The sequence below is a fragment of the Narcine bancroftii genome, chromosome 5, assembly GCF_036971445.1.
Source record: "Narcine bancroftii isolate sNarBan1 chromosome 5, sNarBan1.hap1, whole genome shotgun sequence".
Lineage (NCBI taxonomy): Eukaryota > Metazoa > Chordata > Chondrichthyes > Torpediniformes > Narcinidae > Narcine > Narcine bancroftii.
Window position 1 is genome coordinate 166,257,957 of NC_091473.1, and position 18,953 is coordinate 166,276,909.

Sequence of the window (18,953 nt, forward strand, 5' to 3'; positions counted from 1 at the left end):
TTTAACAGGCATTTAGTTTTATATCAGAAAACTTAGAAACATTACATTTGTCACAACCATATCACAGAAATCACTGATAAGATTGTAACAAGCCAGGCATCTATTTGGTGATAATAAATTAGTAATTGCCCGCCAATACGAGAAAGATTTACATGTTCTTACTCCTTAGTTTCTGTTGATTAACCATTTCTCATTACGTGCTAGTAGATTGTCCCCAATTTCATGGGCTCTAATTTGTCAATAATCAATGCATCCATTATCTATAACCATCACTTTCAATACTCCAAAATGGACACCATTTGTATATTTGGGATTTATTGCTTTTCCATCTTACCAACTTCACTAATACATTTATTTTTAGATACTGACTTCTCTTACTTTCTCAATCTTCCCTAACTTGTAATCTGCCAGTTTTGATGGCAGTTTCTATTTGTATCTTCTTCTCTGAAGACAGACACAAAAAATAGTTCAGTTTCTTTCATTTCTTTACTCCCCTTAATAAATTCTGTCCATCTGTCAGGAACCCATGTTCCACACCAGTCTCTTATTTTTAAATAAATGTACAGAATTAGAAAAAATCTCTACCTTTTCATTTCTCATTGTCAACAACATCATCTGTCATGGAGCCTAGGAATGCATTATATTCCATGATGCTGTTTCCCTTTGACGAGGGAGAGAAGAGGCAGCTGCTCTGAGGGATTTGTCATGATGAGGGAGCAATAGTTTGAATGAGTTACAAAGGCCATTCAGCATACTAGCAACTGAAGAGATAGTGCACCAATGACCAGGCTGCCAAGAATTTGGAGGTACAAAAATAAGTGAATTGGGTGGGGTATTTTTTTCTCCCAGCAGATTAAACGAAAGGAAGTGGGTGTGGGCAGGAGAAGGGGGATATGGTGAGAAATGCAAGCTCGTCAGTATGCTAATCTAATCTGTGATTTAAATAAAATAGCAAGGCTACGAAAGGTAGTAGTATATAGGTGGTAATAGATATGGGTTAGGGAACTGAAGTAGTATTAGAGATGGGAGGAGTGGGGGAAGAAGAGAGAAAACAAAATAATCAGAGACCATGAAGATGAAAAGTGGCAAATTTATTAATGAAGGCTTAAGTTTTCCAAATTCTTCTGAGTTGAGTCTTTCTAATTACTGTTCCAAGAAAGTGGAGCAGGCATAGGAATAAAATGATACGAGTTGTGATAATGGTAGTGAGTATATAGCACCCTCTGCTGGTAACCATACTTTAATTCTACAATGTCACATGCAGGATCATAAATTTTAATTCTACCGCACAGTAATAACGTTTCACCAAGTAATGCAAGAAACTTTGGTACAGTAAAATTCCCATTATCCAGCACACAATCAACTGGAAACTTTAAAAAAAAATCAAGGAAATAAACGAATAAATATAATTTAAAATAAATAAGAATAAATAAAGTTTTAAATAAAAGTTTAAAATTGTTAAAGTAAGTGTTCTCCAAAGCAACACATAACCTCATGGTGTAGATGGGAGCAAATATTCAGCCAGCGGAGTGCCACGTCATACCCTGCCCATAGCAGCTTTTTGAATAAAGTTTCAATAAAGTTGTTTGAATAAAATGGCCGCGCCCAAGATGAAGAGCCAGCCGATGTCACTCGCCACTAATGGCAACTCACCCAAAGTGTCTCCCTATTCCTGCCTGGTAAGAGTCTTCATCTTTACTAGAATATTATTACATATATTAGTAAGGCTTTATCTGTAACCTGGGGGGGGCGGGGGGGGGGGGGAGAGTGGCAGAGTTAATTATGGCAGTAGCGTGGTTAGCTCGCATAACACTGTTACAGCGCTTGCGAAAGAGATTCGAATTTGAAGGAAGGTGCACCAAGAGCCTGACTAGGACACTTGCATGGAGGTGAGTGGAGTTATCAGAGCGAGGGAGGGGTTAATTACGATGGTGGCATGGTTAGCATTGCAGTTAGTGCAACATTGTTACAGCACCAGCAATTGGATTTTGATATTAAATTTTGCAAGTTTTAGGATTTAGCTGATTAAAGTGAACTTTAAATAACTAAAGAGTATAATACAGATTTTTTTTCAATTTACTTTTTGTCTTTTAAACTTTTAACCAGATTTTCATGCACATAACACAGACCTTATATGTTTTTTTACAAACTGGGTAACCCACCACGTATTATCTCTGTAAGCGTGCTATACCAGAACTTTTTTTTACATGTTGAATATAAAATTAAAGTTAATTGAGCATCAACTGGTTCTACATTAAAATTTATTTTTAAATCGCTTGAATGGAACTATCGAAAAAGAACACTGAAGTCAAAAAATGCATCTGAAATAACAAGTAAAATGCTGAACAACATGTTGAGGTTAAAAAAAAACCCATCTGAAATAACAAATAAAATAATACCATTGTTTATTTGTCTTCTTCATGATCATCTGCAAACTGATCGGGACTTCATCCACATTAATGATATCTGCAGGTGTGATTCTAAGTTCAAAAATTTCATTGGTGGTGAAAATCAATGGCTTTTGTGAGTGACCAATCATCGGGAAGTCGCTGACCTATAGTTGTTCTAGTACCGACTGACAATCCGTTTTGCTTCATACTTTGATATCCAGGGGGAAACCTGCCTTGAAATCTGGGAAGCCTCTTTCACACGCCAAAAGCTTCACTTTCATCTACAGTAGAAACAACCCTGATTTTTTTCTCTACAACTAAGAACCCACTCCTTCAAGTCAGACTCTAACTGGGACCATTCAGTTTTGGGGCCACGACATGCACTTTTTCGTGAATTCATCTTCTCAAGTATATATTTTTCTTTCTTCCATTCACGAATGGATGATTCGCCAACCTCGAACTCTCTTGCTCTCATAACTACTTTCAGTTTGAAATTGACGGTGTAAGATATGCATTTGATTCCTCACATTGTCAAAACTACTCTAGATCTCAAAGGTAAAATGTGTGGAGCACAAAATGCGAGGGCCTTTTATACAAATTTTTGGATTATGGCTGATTAGGCTAGACGGAATATAGGTGATAGCTATACAGGCTGATAATATTTGCGCAGGTATCGCTTTGTTTTTTGTGACTTTTATACGACATATTACGAAGGTGCTGGGCAGAACCAACTAATACTACACGCATGTGGTATATGCATGTGCACTATACAAGAACATTTTTACATCATTTCAGATATTATGCGTTGCATGCATCTCTGTGTGTTAATTGCATGTGCGTTATAGGAGTGAAACGCTGGTGGCGCTTCCACCAGCGTTGTCTCCGCTCCATCCTCAACATCCATTGGAGCGCTTACATCCCTAACGTCGAAGTACTCGAGATGGCAGAGGTCGACAGCATCGAGTCCACGCTGCTGAAGATCCAGCTGCGCTGGATGGGTCACGTCTCCAGAATGGAGGACCATCGCCTTCCCAAGATCGTGTTATATGGTGAGCTCTCCACTGGCCACCGTGACAGAGGTGCACCAAAGAAAAGGTACAAGGACTGCCTAAAGAAATCTCTTGGTGCCTGCCACATTGACCACCGCCAGTGGGCTGATAACGCCTCAAACTGTGCATCTTGGCGCCTCACAGTTTGGCGGGCAGCAACCTCCTTTGAAGAAGACCGCAGAGCCCACCTCACTGACAAAAGGCAAAGGAGGAAAAACCCAACACCCAACCCCAACCAACCAATTTTCCCCTGCAACCGCTGCAATCGTGTCTGCCTGTCCCGCATCGGACTTGTCAGCCACAAACGAGCATGCAGCTGACGTGGACTTTTTACCCCCTCCATAAATCTTCGTCCGCGAAGCCAAGCCAAAGAAATAGGAGTGAAAATATGGTATTCTTAATGCAGGTCTCTTCGTTAGGCATTGGAAGAGCAAGTCTCAGTCAACCGGAAAATTCACATCTTTAACATCCACGATGCCTGTAGGTACCTGATAATGAGGTTTTCACTGTGTATATATAACATGGTCTTTGCCCTCAGACAGCTCCAAGAAAAGTGCAGAGAACAAAACAATGGACTCTACATCACCTTTGTTGACCTCACCAAAGCCTTTGACACCGTGAGCAGGAAAGGGCTTTGGCAAATACTAGAGCGCCTCAGATGCCACCCCAAGTTCCTCAACATGGTTTTCCAACTGCACGAAAACCAACAAGGTCGGGTCAGATACAGCAATGAGCTCTCCGAACCATTCTCCATTGACAACAGCGTGAAGCAAGGCTGCGTCCTTGCACCAACCCTCTTTACTATCTTCTTCAGCATGATGCTGAAACAAGCCATGAAAGACCTCAACAATGAAGACGCTGTTTACATCCGGTACCGCACGGATGGCAGTCTCTTCAATCTGAGGCGCCTGCAAGCTCACACCAAGACACAAGAGCAACTTGTCTGTGAACTACTCTTTGCAGACGATGCCGCTTTAGTTGCCCATTCAGAGTCAGCTCTCCAGCGCATGACGTTCAGTTTTGCGGAAACTGCCAAAATGTTTGGCCTGGAAGTCAGCCTGAAGAAAACTGTGGTTCTCCATCAGCCAGCTCCCCACCATGACTACCAGCCCCCACACATCTCCATCAGGCACATAGAACTCAAAACGTTCAACCAGTTTACCTACCTCGGCTGCACCATTTCATCTGATGCAAGGATCGACAAAGAGATAGACAACAGACTCGCCAAGGCAAATAGCGCCTTTGGAAGACTACACAAAAGAGTCTGGAAAAACAACCACCTGAAGAATCACACAAAGATCAGCGAGTACAGAGCCGTTGTCATACCCACACTCCTGTTCAGCTCCGAATCATGGGTCCTCTACCGGCATCACCTACGGCTCCTAGAACGCTTCCATCAGCGCTGTCTCCATTCCATCCTCAACATTCATTGGAATGACTTCATCACCAACATTGAAGTACTCGAGCTGGCAGAGTCCGCAAGCATCGAATCCATGCTGCTGAAGACCCAACTGTGCTGGGTGGGTCACGTCTCCAGAATGGAGGACCATCGCCTTCCCAAGATCGTGTTCTATGGCGAGCTCTCCACTGGCCACTGAGACAGAGGTGCACCAAAGAAGAGGTACAAGGACTGCTTGAAATCTCTTGGTGCCTGCCACATTGACCAGCGCCAGTGGGCTGATATCGCCTCAAACCGTGCATCTTGGCACCTCACAGTTCGGTGGGCAGAAACCTCCATTGAAGAAGACCGCAGAGCCCACCTCATTGACAAAAGATAAAGGAGGAAAAACCCAATACCCAACCAACCAATTATCCCTTGCAACCGCTGCAACCGTGCCTGCCTGTCCTGCATCGGACTTGTCAGTCACCAACGAGTCTGCAGCAGACGTGGACATATCCCTTCATAAATGTTCGTCCGTGAAGCCAAGCCAAAGATATAGCAACAAACACTGAAGCTACATTCTTTGTATAAACCAACCTGCAATACTTTCCCCAAAATTGATCAATAACTTCCATCTGAATTTGCACAACTTCACAAATGAGAAATAACATGCTTGAAATTTACAGTGCAGCAATAACTTAAATCAGAAGCATCCAAAATTATTTCAAATGATAATAAGGAACACTGATCGATCCAAATAAAAAGGATGCCAACGTCTGATAAAATTTATATACAAAAACCCATACAACAGATGAGATGAACAAGGAGAAAAAATAATGAAGAAAAAGGGAAGAAAGTAAAAGAAACAAATGTGATTTTTAATTCCTGACTGACTTAATGTCATCAATGTCATTTTTAGAACAACATATTTGAAAACTGAGTAAGGAGTGCCAAACCAAAATTAATTCAAACACCAGCAATTTTTTTTCGTGGTAGTCCAAACTCTAAGTATCCCACCACAAGCTCCATTATTTCCATTGCTACCTATTTTATACTCATAAATAAAAGCTTCAGCAATTAATTTTGTCATACATTTTCAAGTTAACATTAGTTAACAAATTGATTTGCAGAAGCCTAATAGCCTGAATATGCCTGAGTGCCTGATCTTGGAAGCAGGCTCAGGCCTGGATAGTACTTGGAGGGGAGACCGCCTAGGAACACCAGGGCCTGTAGGTTTCTGTGAGGGGAGCTGGACAAAGTGGCGACTATCTGCATTACGATAGACAAAAGTTAAAGAATTTCATGTATGTTACATTCTAAATGTAATATTACGTGACAACAATGGAAACTTTACACTTCTACGTAATTTGAATTTAATATTTGGCTTGAGAAGTACAAGGAAAAGTTAGTAACCATGATTTAAAGTTTTAATGAAGCAAATTTTGGCTCAGAAACAAAATGACAATGAGAAGATTGAATGGGTAAACTATGACAAACATGGGAAATGCTCTGAATAGTACAATAGTACTCCATTAAGGAATAGTACATAGATTAAAAGGCTGAAGCTCGACTTCTGGGTAACATGGAAACCTGGCAAACAAAAGGCAAATACAAAGTCCAAAAGTAAGTTATGAACAAATATTTGAAAATGCATATTAAAGTTAATTGCGGAAGCTTTTATTTATGCAAGTATAAAATAAGTAGCAATGGAAATAATGGGGCTTGTGGTGGGGAACTTAAAGTTTGGATTATCACAAAAAAATTGCAGGCATTTGAATACATTAAAAATAAAGGAAAAGGAGAAGATACAAGTTTTAACCTTTTTTTTGTGTTGTGGACAAAGTTGGATACATCACTCTGCCTCTATATTGTTAACATGGAATCCAAAGAATTTAGATTGCAGCACCAATCCCTGATGCAGTCCACGAGTTCCAGTTTGACAACTTCAAAGTAGCTCTTTTTAGTTACTACAAGCTAACCAATCTTCAATCTCTTTTTTTGTTCATTGTCTGCCATTTCATTTAAATATTCTCTGTGAAGACAGACGAAATACTGATTCAGCATTTCTGATACTTTCCTGTCTCCCATTAGTAATTCCTACATTTCAGCTACTAAGGAGATCATCAAAATCATTTGAGCTTTGAAAATTTATCAGTTACGCAAAGACAACTGGCATGAATTTGTGACTGGTTGGACTATGGCTGTTGTCCCTCAAGTACCTGAGCAAGTTAGTGTCTCCAAATTTGTGTTCATCAGCCCCACAATGAAACATTTGAACCTCACCAAACGGATATCAACACCTACCCCTGCACTGTACAACATCATCGGAAGTCACTAGTAAAACAACAAATAACATCCAAAATTACTACTACAGGGTCCTCATTCTTCTCAACTTATCTGTAGCCTTCGATAAAGTTGAACACACCATCTTACATCAGAACCTCTCTGCTGCTTATTGAGCAACCTCAGATACAATAAATAACAATGCAATAACTCTGTTTGATCATTCAATCTCAGCACAATGGATAATAAATTTACCTTGCACAGTAGTGGGTGTCTTGGGTGAACAAGTCACGAACATTTCCATAGACTGGAGAAATCAAATAAATTTCTCAAGGTTTTGTCAGATGCAGTCTTTAAAAGCAGGTTGTGTTAGATAAATAATTTTATTAATTTTGGCCCTAATTAGACAACATATTTGGAAATAATAACAGAATTTCACAATATCATCCAGTGAATGATTTTGCAAATTGAACCAGTGATGGCATAAGAAATCTTTCTTGATGTTTGAAACAAAAGACATTACACAAACCAAGTTTAAAAAACATTAAAATCATCTGTTCTAGATCAGCCATTCTCATCCTTTTCTCAGGTGTGGCCCCCTTGGACTCTTCTCAAAGTTTACGGGCCACCTTCCCTGTGAAGCTATCAAATTTTGGTTTCTTCCGTACTTCTCTCCTACCCACTACATTAAAAAAAAACATTAAAAATATTTATGTTATGTGAGGTGAAAACAAGGTTTTTACTTAACGTGCTGTGGCCTCAACATTGAGAATGACTGCTCTAGATTGTAGTCCAAAATTGATATTGGTTTGTAAACTAATAAAACAATTCAATTACCTTGAGCACTGCACCACTCAGATACATTTCAATCATTTCCATTAAACTCACCTATACTGTTGTGTTCTTTGATATTTTTCTCCTGAAGTTGTTCTAACCTCACTGCAATTGAAAAAAAAAGAGAATTTGAGTTTATTTCAATTATATTCAGAAGTAAAAATACATCACAAATGAAAAAGTTACACATCGGAGATGGAATGGAAAATGCAACTTTTCCATTGTAATTATTGTATTATCAATGACTGATGACATTAGGTCAATGTCTGAATAAACAATGCAGAATTTAACATTTAAAAAAAAATTAACACTAATTCAAGTTACCTACAATTGAGAGGATCATGAGGAAGTTTACTGTCATGAATCAAGATCAGGAGTGATTTATTTTCTCTCACTAGAGAGACAAAAACAACGTGAAAGAGAACAACAGGATAGAAATTGAATTCAATAACAGGAAAAAGCAATTTGGAAAGTTTCTTGTATATACATTGTAGTTAGCTATTTTCAAGAATGCATCAGGAAGGAAAAAGGTTTGTTGAATGGAACACACAATGTATAAGTTGTGAGGCCAAAGTGAAAGAAAGAGCAGCAGCAGCGAGGTCAAGTTGTTAGCTAAAAAAAAAATACTCTCCATTACTTCACTGAGTGAAGTAATGGATGATGGCAGAGGTTCTTTCAAACTAATTTTCCTTTAAGCAACGACATGAGGATAGCTGCAGGTTTAACTTACTTTGTAAAGCAGTAAGCCTTTCATTGGTGAAGTCATTGTCAGCCTGCAGAGCTTCAATCCTAGCCTGAAGTGCCTGCTCCTTCTCTTCCATTTCATCTATTCTGTGCTGCAACTCCTTTTTCTCAGATAGGCCCTTTTGTTGAATCTCCTCTTGTCTCCCTTCTGCTTGCTGCTCATAGACAAACAAAATTACACATTAAATTAAAAAGAAATAAATCTGGTTAATGTTTTACAAATTATCAACTAATTTTGAAGATGTGAGTGTAATTTAACCATCAGCTTTCTTTCATGTTAAACTGAATTTATTTCATTTGTTAATAGTCCAATAGAAATCAATTAAAATTTTTTTTTTCAACACTAAAGCCACAAGAAAAATAGTTGGTGCTGCACCCTTTCACTTATGATTGATATAAAAAATTTTAACGTTTCTTTTGAACGCATATTGCTGCTGTTAATTTAATAGCTTTCTGTGCATCTTATTCAATAGTCCCCCTTATTTCTCTGGTGGACAATTTTGCTTTTCTTTCTGAACATTTCAGCTTGCCCAAATCAGTTTTGTCAATTCTTTTCAAACCAAAATGTTTTGCTCATTATTCACCTTCCTCCACTGAAACCAACTCCCAGGTTTTTTTGACAGTTCAAAATTCTCAACACCGAACTCGATCCTTTTTCAAATTCAACAACTGAATATTGATAAATCACGCAAAACACATGATCAGAAAAGAGAATGAGAAAAACTTGTTTAATCGTCTCAGCTGCCTTTTTACAATTACAAGGCAGTACATCATTGTCCTTTAGCAACAAAAAACATTACTGGAGGAACTCAGAGGTCATACTAAATCTGTGCAGGGAAATGGACAGCCACTATTTCAAATCAAGACTCTTCATTTGGACTGAAAGAGGAGAGTTACTCAGTAACAAAGAGGTGAGGGCATGGAATGGGGCAAATAGAGTCAGATGGAGGTATGAACTGTGGAAATAGCAACAGTGGCTGGTGGTGATAAAATGGAGACAAAGTATTGCAGATGACAGAAACTGATAATAAAGGAAGGCAAATTGTGGAACCAAATAAAAGAGGGATAGTGAGCCAATGGGAACAATAGGAGGAGGTGTTAGAAAACAGGACTGGTGTTTGATACCTAGGTCAATCAGAAGGAAAGAGAAAAAGGGACAGAGAGGGTGGGTGACTTGAAGCTGAAGAATTCAATGTTCGTGTTCTTATGTGTAGTCTACCCAGGGGGAATATGTGACAATGTTCTTTTGATCTATATTTGGCCTCACCCACATAGAGGAGGAGGCCAAGGACAAATAGATCAGTGTGGGAACAGGAAGAGAATTTAAAATGGCTTCCAATTGGGAACTCCAAAACACTTTTTCCACTTGGTCCCTCTTTCCAAACTCTGTCCCACAGCCCTTCTTACCAAGTTTCTTCCCCCTTTCCCATCAATCATCACAACATCACCTAGAGGGTTCTCAATCCCCTGCCCAACTGTTTCCCTCAGCCTTCCATGTCACCCAACTCATCACCTTCCTTTCTCATCAGATTCCATAATCTGCAACCTCGACTTATCACCTCCTAACCTGAATTTCCACCATCCTTCCCCACCTGGTTCTATTTGGCAATTAACTCCAACTCACCTGCATCTATCACTTTCTAGCTATTGTCCCACTCTACCTCTCAGCATTTTATACTAGGTACCTTTGCTCTACTCTTTCAGTTTTGAATCAATGTCCAATTCCTGGATCAGATATTGCCTGAGTCACCAAGTTCTTCCTGCAGTGTTTTCTTAGCTCTATCTGCAGTATTGTATTTCCAGCATTGCCTTTTAGCGGTTTCTTTTTGCTCAACACTAACCATTCTTTCAGTTTAGTGCATCTGTCAGTTGTCTTACAAATCTTGACAACATTTTACAGGAACACAATGAAGAGGGCCCTCTATCTGGCTGCATCATTGTGCGATATGGTAACTTCAAAGCATTGGACCGGAACTCAATAGAGAGGATCATCAAAGCGCTGGGAAGATTATTGAGATCTCCCTCCCTGATGATGACGTTTACTGGAAGTGTTGCTTAAATGGGGCTCAAATAATTTTGAAGATCATTTCCATCCAGCACACAGTATCTTTGAGCTACACAAGTATCAAAATCAGAACTGCCAGGCTGGGAAATAGCTTCTTCTCACAGGCTGCGAGATTGATGAATAGTATGCGTAAATCATCTAAAAATATTTATATTTATTTTAAATTATACCTTTAGGTGGTTATGTACTGTATTGTGCTTGTATCTTTGCACACCGTAATCCGGAAAAACTCTGTTTCGTCAGGTTGTAGATGTACAGTCAAATTATAATAAACAAACTAAAAATAACATTTTTATTGTATTTAGCTCCATAGTTTCTGTTTTGGTCCGAATCAATAATCATGCACCATCAAAACCACAAAGACTAAGAAACTGAATGCTGAAGTACCTTCCATCCACCTGAACAGAAAAACTTAATGTAGCAACCATCTCATTCTTTTCCTAAAAAGTAAAAAACTTGAAAAACATTCCCATCATTGAGGAAGACCTCATTTTAAAATTTGTCAACAATGTAAATATTCAAGCTCACCTTTAATTTGTCTGAAAATTCTTTTATTTCATTTACAGCTCCATTGTATTTATTTGCCAATTCTCTTAGTTCTTCTTGCGTTCTCTCATTCATTTCCTTCAAATGGGTGCATTCATCCTCAGTGTTACTCAGGCTTCGCTATACGTTAAAATAAAGAATTATATATAATATACATTGCATATATGCATTAATCTGGGATACTTCCAGACCCCAAAAAGAACATCTGTTACCTTCTTAAACTCACACAGGCATGATTTCAATTTAGCATTCATTTGCCCTTTGCAGGAATTATAAATGGCACAAAATATCGCTTTTCTTTATATCTCAATAAAAATAAGTCAAGGGGAGAACATTCACAATTTGAAATGCTATGTCAAAATAGGCAAGGTAATTTTGGTCTCATTTTAATTAATCTGCTCAATTTGAAAATCTGAGGCCCCTCAGAAATAGTTCAAAACTAAGCCAATTACCTAGTTAGTACAAAAGCACAGAAAAGTCAGTGTGCTGTTTGATCCCTTGAAGCTACTCTGTCATTCAAGGATATGTGACCCAATTCCATTTACTTGCTTTAATACCTTTCATTAACACACGGCCTCCTTCAAAAAATATTCATCATAAAAAGCACAACAAAGAAACAAATGCCATTGTAGAAATTACCCAAATATTTGGCCATATGCATACTACAAAAAAAATTATGTATATTCTAAAAAAAATCACAATTTTCTATATTATTCTTACAACTATTTTAAGAGAATTACATTTGACAGTGAACCATTTATGCATCTAGTTCTTAGGAGAAAAATATTATTCTTATCTATACTTCAATAAGGCATGTCAATTTTGTATCTATAAATCAGAGCAAAAGATTTATATGCTTAAGTATCAAGATTTAAACCACATTTTTCAAGATATGGAATTCATATAGAAAAAGGAATTAAGAACTACCAAATAGCTAAGATGATGTGAAAGCAGAATCCATTATTCCCTTGACTTTAAATAATCCTTTCTTTGATATCGGGCATAATAACGGGATAGAGAATAAAAGATTGTTTCTTAGGTTTTTTTTTGACTTTTGAACAAATGAAAGAGAAATACAATATACCAAAAATATTATTTCATACTATCAGCTTAAGTCATATTTAAAAAAGAAATTAGGTGCGAATTTTAGACTTCCAGAATAGAGTCCATGAGTATTTAATAATCTATACATTTATTGAGAAATTTTTTACATACATATATATACATACACACACACACACACACACACACAATTACAAGACACAATGCAGAAAAATGAACTATACAAGTAAAAAAAATAGGAAAAAGATTTAAATATACAAATTCATGATTGTAAAGTCAAGATTGTACCAGGAGAGTATATAACCAGTACAATTAATGTTAGATATCAAATGGTACAATATAATTTTTTATACCAATTATACTACACTCCATATAAATTACATGGACCCAATTCAAATAGTTCTGACAAATGTTTCAGATGTAACAAAGAAACAGTGGGAAAAAGTAGGGACATTTTGGGAAGACTTTAATATATTATTGGGACAAATTATGAAGATACAGATACCAGATATCAAAATATCCTAGAATATTTTTGCTTGGTGATACTAAATTGAAGTTAGACAAATATCAATGAAAATTTTTGAGTGTAGCAATAGTGGTGGCACGGAATGTATTGGCAGTTACACAGAAGTCAGATAATTTTATAAGGTTGGATAGATGGCATACGGAAATTCAAAATTGTATACTATGGAAAAGTTTACTTATAATTTAAGGAATCATCCTGAGAATTTTTATATGATTTGGAAACCATATATGGATTTCATCAGTAAGAGTCCATCCACATCATCCACAGCACCCACTCCTCCCAATTAATATGTACAGGATAGAATAATATGTTAGGAATATATGAATAATGAATGATAAATAAATTCAGATGTTTTTTTTCTCTATTCTCTCTCCATTTTTGGGGGGGATAAAAAAAATTATATATCATTTTGTATCTTTTTATTACATTGTATTGTTATATGATGAAGAATTATATATATATGTATTGATGCAAATAAAAAATAAAATTTTCAAGATTTAAACATTTCGAGATTATCTTACTGGCCTGAATCCAATATTCCAAGATATTGTTCAAAGAGATACATTTATCAATAATAATTACCTCCACCTCTGATAGCTTCCGGACTACTTCTATTTTCTCCTGAAGGACCCGCCTCAAGGACTCTTTGGCTGTTGTCTCGTAGCTATGCTTATCTTCTTGTAATGTCACCAACTCTTTCCTTATGCCATCTTCAGTTTGGTTCTGTTAGGCATGGAAAGTAATAAGGTAGATTAAAATATTGCTGCACAATACCTGCATAGCAACAGTGCTTGGATGACCAGTGTCATCTTTGAAGATTGGTTTTACAAACTTTTGTCCCTGCTGTCTGCGCTCATTTGCGCAAGCAAAAGCTAGATCTCAAAGCTGCCAACCTAATAAACCGAGATGGAAAGATCACTAAGAACATTATACCTAAGATCCAGCTTATAGATCAGGAGATCACCTCCGCGTTCAAGCAGAATTACAGGCGTGAATTAATTTGTAGAATTATCGATGAACCAACAATGCTGGAAGACTATCTAAAAAGCATAAACATGTAGGAAGTTTGCCACTTAGGTGGGAAGGACTGGGCAGTAGTCAGCTCCTTATGTGTGGAAAAATGCTGGGGTCCAGCCTTTTCATTCTGACAATCCACCAAAGAAGATGATGACGATGAGCAGGAATTCTACGGCTTCAGAGATGAAGAGGTGCGTGAGGCAGAGATGCTGTTTGAAATTAATAGAGGATTTACACCAGAGGTACACTGCCGATGACATGCCCAAGATATGAACACCTAATAGACTCTGAGATTATCCCTAATGTTTCCATAACACTGGTTCCTGAACCACAGGAGGAGCCTCCACCCCCCACCCCCAAAAGTGTCTGAAGCCATTCAGTACTTCAAAGCTGGCCGAGATTGGCTGGAAACCCAGGAAGTGGACCAAATAAAAATCCTCCAGTTCTGAAGCATTTTGGATTTCGCTTGCCGCCAGCAACACGCTGCGTTCAAGCAATGAACACTCGATCGCTTTTTTAAGAAATAAAATGATGATTGTAAGAAATAAAAAAGATGATTGGATATACAGTATTGTACATGTGTTCTTTATTTTTTTGAAACCACTGTTTTTCGTGAACCCCGATTTAGCACAATCCCTCTTTATTCACGATGTGATTTTTTTTGGACCCCCAACTATCACATTATAATGGGATTTCACTGTACTCGTTAAGTCAGCTTCAAACCTCAATTAAATTTTGAATGAATACATCGAAATACATGTACACATTGAGGAAACAGTCATTATTGGAATAAATTTGGTGAACAGTTACCAAACCACTTGTGTCAAATAGCTCCATGCTGTACTCAAACAGTCTTATTTTCACATCTGAATCTGGAGATTTCACAACTGATCACTGCTCATCAGTATCAATGAATTCAATTGAAGTCTGTTGGTGATACCATTACTTTTATGGGAAAATTAAATATTCTAATCTGTTTACTTGTGCATATTAATATTTTTGTGATATTTTAGAGCATATATATATGTTTATATAGGGGGGGTGAATTAAATTCAAAGTAGCATTTGTTCATCTTTTGATTTCCCACTTGAAGTACACAACTCTATCCCTCTCAGATAACAAGGACTGGGTAATAGACAGAAATGACTGAAGAACCTTGGTGAATATTAGTTATTTTGCAATAATATTTTAAAATATTTCTGGGATTAAAAAAAAATTAACTTTCGATAGCTCTGCAGATTTTTGAACATGAGAAACATTCAAACAATTCAAAATATTTGATAGAAATGAGAGTTCCACATCAGCCAGAAGGCAATGCTTTGCTGAATATCAATGCTTTTTCATAATTTTACAGAATCAGAATTTATTGTCATGAACAAGTCATAAAATTTGTTTTGCTGCACCACCATATTGCAAATGTTCATATTATAACCATCTTACAACATTTCTATATATAAAAAAAAACAATAATAATGCACAAAAAGTAAGGCAGTGTCTTTGGTTCATTGATTATTCAGGAATCTGATGGCAGCGGGGAAGAAGCCGTCCTTGTTCCGCTGAGTGCTTGTCTTTAGGCTCTTGTACCTTTTCCCTGATGGTAGCAGAGTGAAGAGGGCATGGCCTGAGTGGTGGGGGGGTCTTTGAGGATAGAGGCTGCTTTTTTTAAAACACCACCACTTGCAGATGTCCTCAATGGAGTGAAGTCTGGTGCCTGTGATGTCTCAGATTGAGTTAACAACGCTCTGGAGTTTATTCTTGTCCTGAGAGTTGGTGCCTCCGTACCAGGTAGTGATGCAACCAGCCAGAACGCTCTCCATATAACACCTGTAGAATTTTACGAAAGTCTTCGGTGACATACTGAATCTCCTCTTTTGCTATTACATCAATGTGGAGGCTCCAGGACAAATCCTTGGAGATGTTGACACCCAGGAATTTGAAGACCCTTTCCACTACTGAGCCCTTGAGGACTGGGCCGTGTTCCTCTGACTTCCTCGTGAAGTCCACAATCATCTCCTTGGTTTTGCTCAAGGATGTTTTGGTAACACTATTCAATGAGCTGATCCATTTCCCTCCTGTACATTTCCTCTGCCTTTTCTGATTCTGCTGACAACTCTGGTGTCATCGGCAAACTTGTAAATGGCATAGAATTGTGCCTGGCCACACAGTCGTGGGTATATAACGAGTAGAAGAGTGGGCTAAGCACACATCCTTGGGTGCACCTGTCTTGATGATCAGTGAGGAGGAGACGTTGTTTCCAATTCAAACTGACTGTGGTCTTCCAATGAGAAAATCAAGGATCCAGTTGCAGAGCGGGGTACAGAGGCCTAGAGTTTGTAGCTTCTTCACCATGAAGAGCAGCCTTGCGTATGAATTGCTGTTTTCGAGGTAATCCAAAGCTGAGTGGAGAGCCAGCGATATTGCCACTGCCATGGAGCAATTCTGACAATAGGCAAATTGCAGTGAGTCTAGATCTTTACTTCTGTACTTGTTAATTCTGGCCCATGACCAGCCGCTCAAAACATTTCATCTCAGTGGAAGTTAGTGCTACAGGGTGGTAGTCGCTGAGGCAGCCCCATGCCTCAGATTTCTTCAGAATGGCCTGATGAAAGTCTCCCACAATGATCAGGGAAGCATCAGGATGTACCATGTCATGGCTGTTTATCACAGAGCTCAGTCCCTCCAGTGTCAGCCTGACGTTAGCCTGGGGCAAAATGTACACTGCAACCAGGATGATGGCCGTGAACTCCCTCGTCAGGCAGAATGGACAACACTTGATCGCCAGATGTCCCAGGTCAGGGAAGCAGGTCTGGGATATGACTGTTATGTCTGTGCACCATGATGAACTGATGATGACACAAACACCGTCTCCCCTGGTTTTTTCAGACACCAGTGTTCAATCAGCACAAATGGAGGGTGTAGCCCTTGGGTTGCAGCGCTGTGTCCGTCTGGAATGTCCACCTTTAACCATGTTTCCGTAAAGCACATCACACAGCACTTCCTGATGTCCCTCCAATGTTGAAGTCTGGCTTGGAGTTCATCATGTTTGTTCTCCAAGAACTGTACGTTGGCCATGAGGATGGTAGGGAGTAAAAGCCTCAGGTCCCGGTGTCTCAGCTTGACCTGTAGACCCCCACCTCTGCCTTCACATGGTCGGGTCTTCTTTACCTGGCTCATGGGTCCACTGCTGGAATTGTTACTGTACCTGGTGGAGTTATTATTATACCTGCTGTAGTTGTTGTTGTACCTGCTTGAGCTGTTTTTGAGGATGAGCTTGTTCTGCAACCTCCTCCTAACAATTTACAATGAGATCACATTATTGTATGGAAGTGCCTCATGTGAAATAGGAACAATAGGCTAACTGGTCCATCGAGCCTGCTTCACCATTCAAATAAAAATATGGCTAGTCTGGCAGTGGACCCAGCTCCACCTTCCTTCCTGGCTTTTTCCCCTTCCATGAAAAAATCTATCTATCCGTGCCTTCAATATATTTAACGAGGCAGCCTACTGCTTCCTTGAGCAGAGAACTCTGCAGATTCTGGGGAAAGAACTTCCTCCTTAACTCCCTTGAATCTTGTCACTATGTTCCGGATTTCTAGTCTCACTGACCAGTGGAAACAACTTTCCTGCATCCTGCCGTAATAAATGAAATTACGAAAGGAATCAACAAGATATCTAATCTGTTAGATCTCGTCATTCTTCTTAATTCCTGCGAGTATAGTCTGGACGACTTAATCTCTTCTCTCATGCTTATCCCCTCATCTTTGGAATCAATCTGGTGATCTTCCTCTGTACCCCCTCCAAAGCAGGTATATAGGATACGAGAACTTCACGTGTTAGGCAAGGGATCCTCGCAGCTTTCTACACCAACTTGCCATTGTGTAGATTATTCCAGCTAAATTTAAACTTAATTTAAGAGAGCAACTGTATTTTTCAGCTTCTTTTTTTCGACCCTCTCATTGAACCTTTAGTTCCTCCCACAGCATTGTCCTGGCCCAAAGTACCATACTACTTCTCCTTTTCAGACTTGCTGTTCTCCACTGCTCTTCCTCCCGGTAAAATTTTTAAAAACCTTTCATTATTCTATTGACTCAAAACTCTAAATATTCTACTTCTCATATTCCACAAGAATCAATCATCAAATTGTAATACTATTTGAAAAAAGACAAATACTTCCTTGTCACCAAACCTTGGCTGAGGTTGGCAACAAGGAGAAAGGATGGAACAGATGGTGCAGCCACCTTACAGCTACAGCAACCTGGATTCAATCCAGATTCCAATAAATTTATGTTCTTTCTATACAACTTTCCCACAGAAGAGCCTCTTCATCCCAGTAATTGATGAACCTTCTTTAAGCTCTTTCCAATGCAACTATATCCCTACTTAAATAAGGTGACAGAAATTCCCAGCAACCTCACCATAACCCTGTACATTTACAGCAGATTCTCCACCATTAAACACTATCCCTGTGGCGCCCGATAAAATAGTTTGTCAACCTAAAATTAACCCCAAATGTCCAAATTCGGTTTCAAATAGCCAATTCTTGATCCACTCTCATATATTACTCCCAGTGACACAAGTTCTTCTCTTTTGTAATAACTTTATATGTGGTATCTATGGAATGCCTCTTTAAAATTGAAATAAAAATCAAATGATTTCTCTTTATCCACCCAGATGTATCTACAAAATGACTAATACATTTGTTAAAGACAATTTATCATTCATAACAACAATGAATTCTGCTTAATTGCATAAGTGATTGTTTAAACATTCTGCTACTACTTTTAGTAAATTCTGAACGACTGCTTGTGGATGTAAAAACTTTGAACTGTTTCTGTCTCCTTCCTTTCTTAAATAGTGATAGTGATTTTTGCATTTGCTGAATCCTTTCCAAAACTTAGGAAACCATGCATCCACTTTTGATTGCAGACCCTCAAGTCCAGAAGAAATGTCTCTGTAGTAATATGCTACATATTTGGAAGGAAATAAGAAGGCGACCTTAAACTACAATAATCATCATCTGACAGCACAAAGGAACCTGGTGGAGAACCTCAAATTA

At 38.5% G+C, this 18,953-nt stretch overlaps 1 protein-coding gene across 10 annotated transcripts in view; it reads right to left on the reverse strand.

Annotated features, from left to right (window-relative positions):
* Nucleotides 1–18,953, reverse strand: part of slmapa (sarcolemma associated protein a) — a 173,928-nt gene that overhangs the window by 90,572 nt on the left and 64,403 nt on the right. For all 10 annotated transcript variants that reach the window (XM_069939609.1, XM_069939605.1, XM_069939606.1 and 7 more), the window contains exons 8-11: nt 13,463–13,603; nt 11,275–11,412; nt 8,668–8,836; nt 7,992–8,042 (exon numbers count right to left, since the gene is read on the reverse strand). In XM_069939609.1, the coding sequence (XP_069795710.1) occupies nt 7,992–8,042; nt 8,668–8,836; nt 11,275–11,412; nt 13,463–13,603 (499 nt within the window). The remainder of the gene's footprint in view (nt 1–7,991; nt 8,043–8,667; nt 8,837–11,274; nt 11,413–13,462; nt 13,604–18,953) is intronic.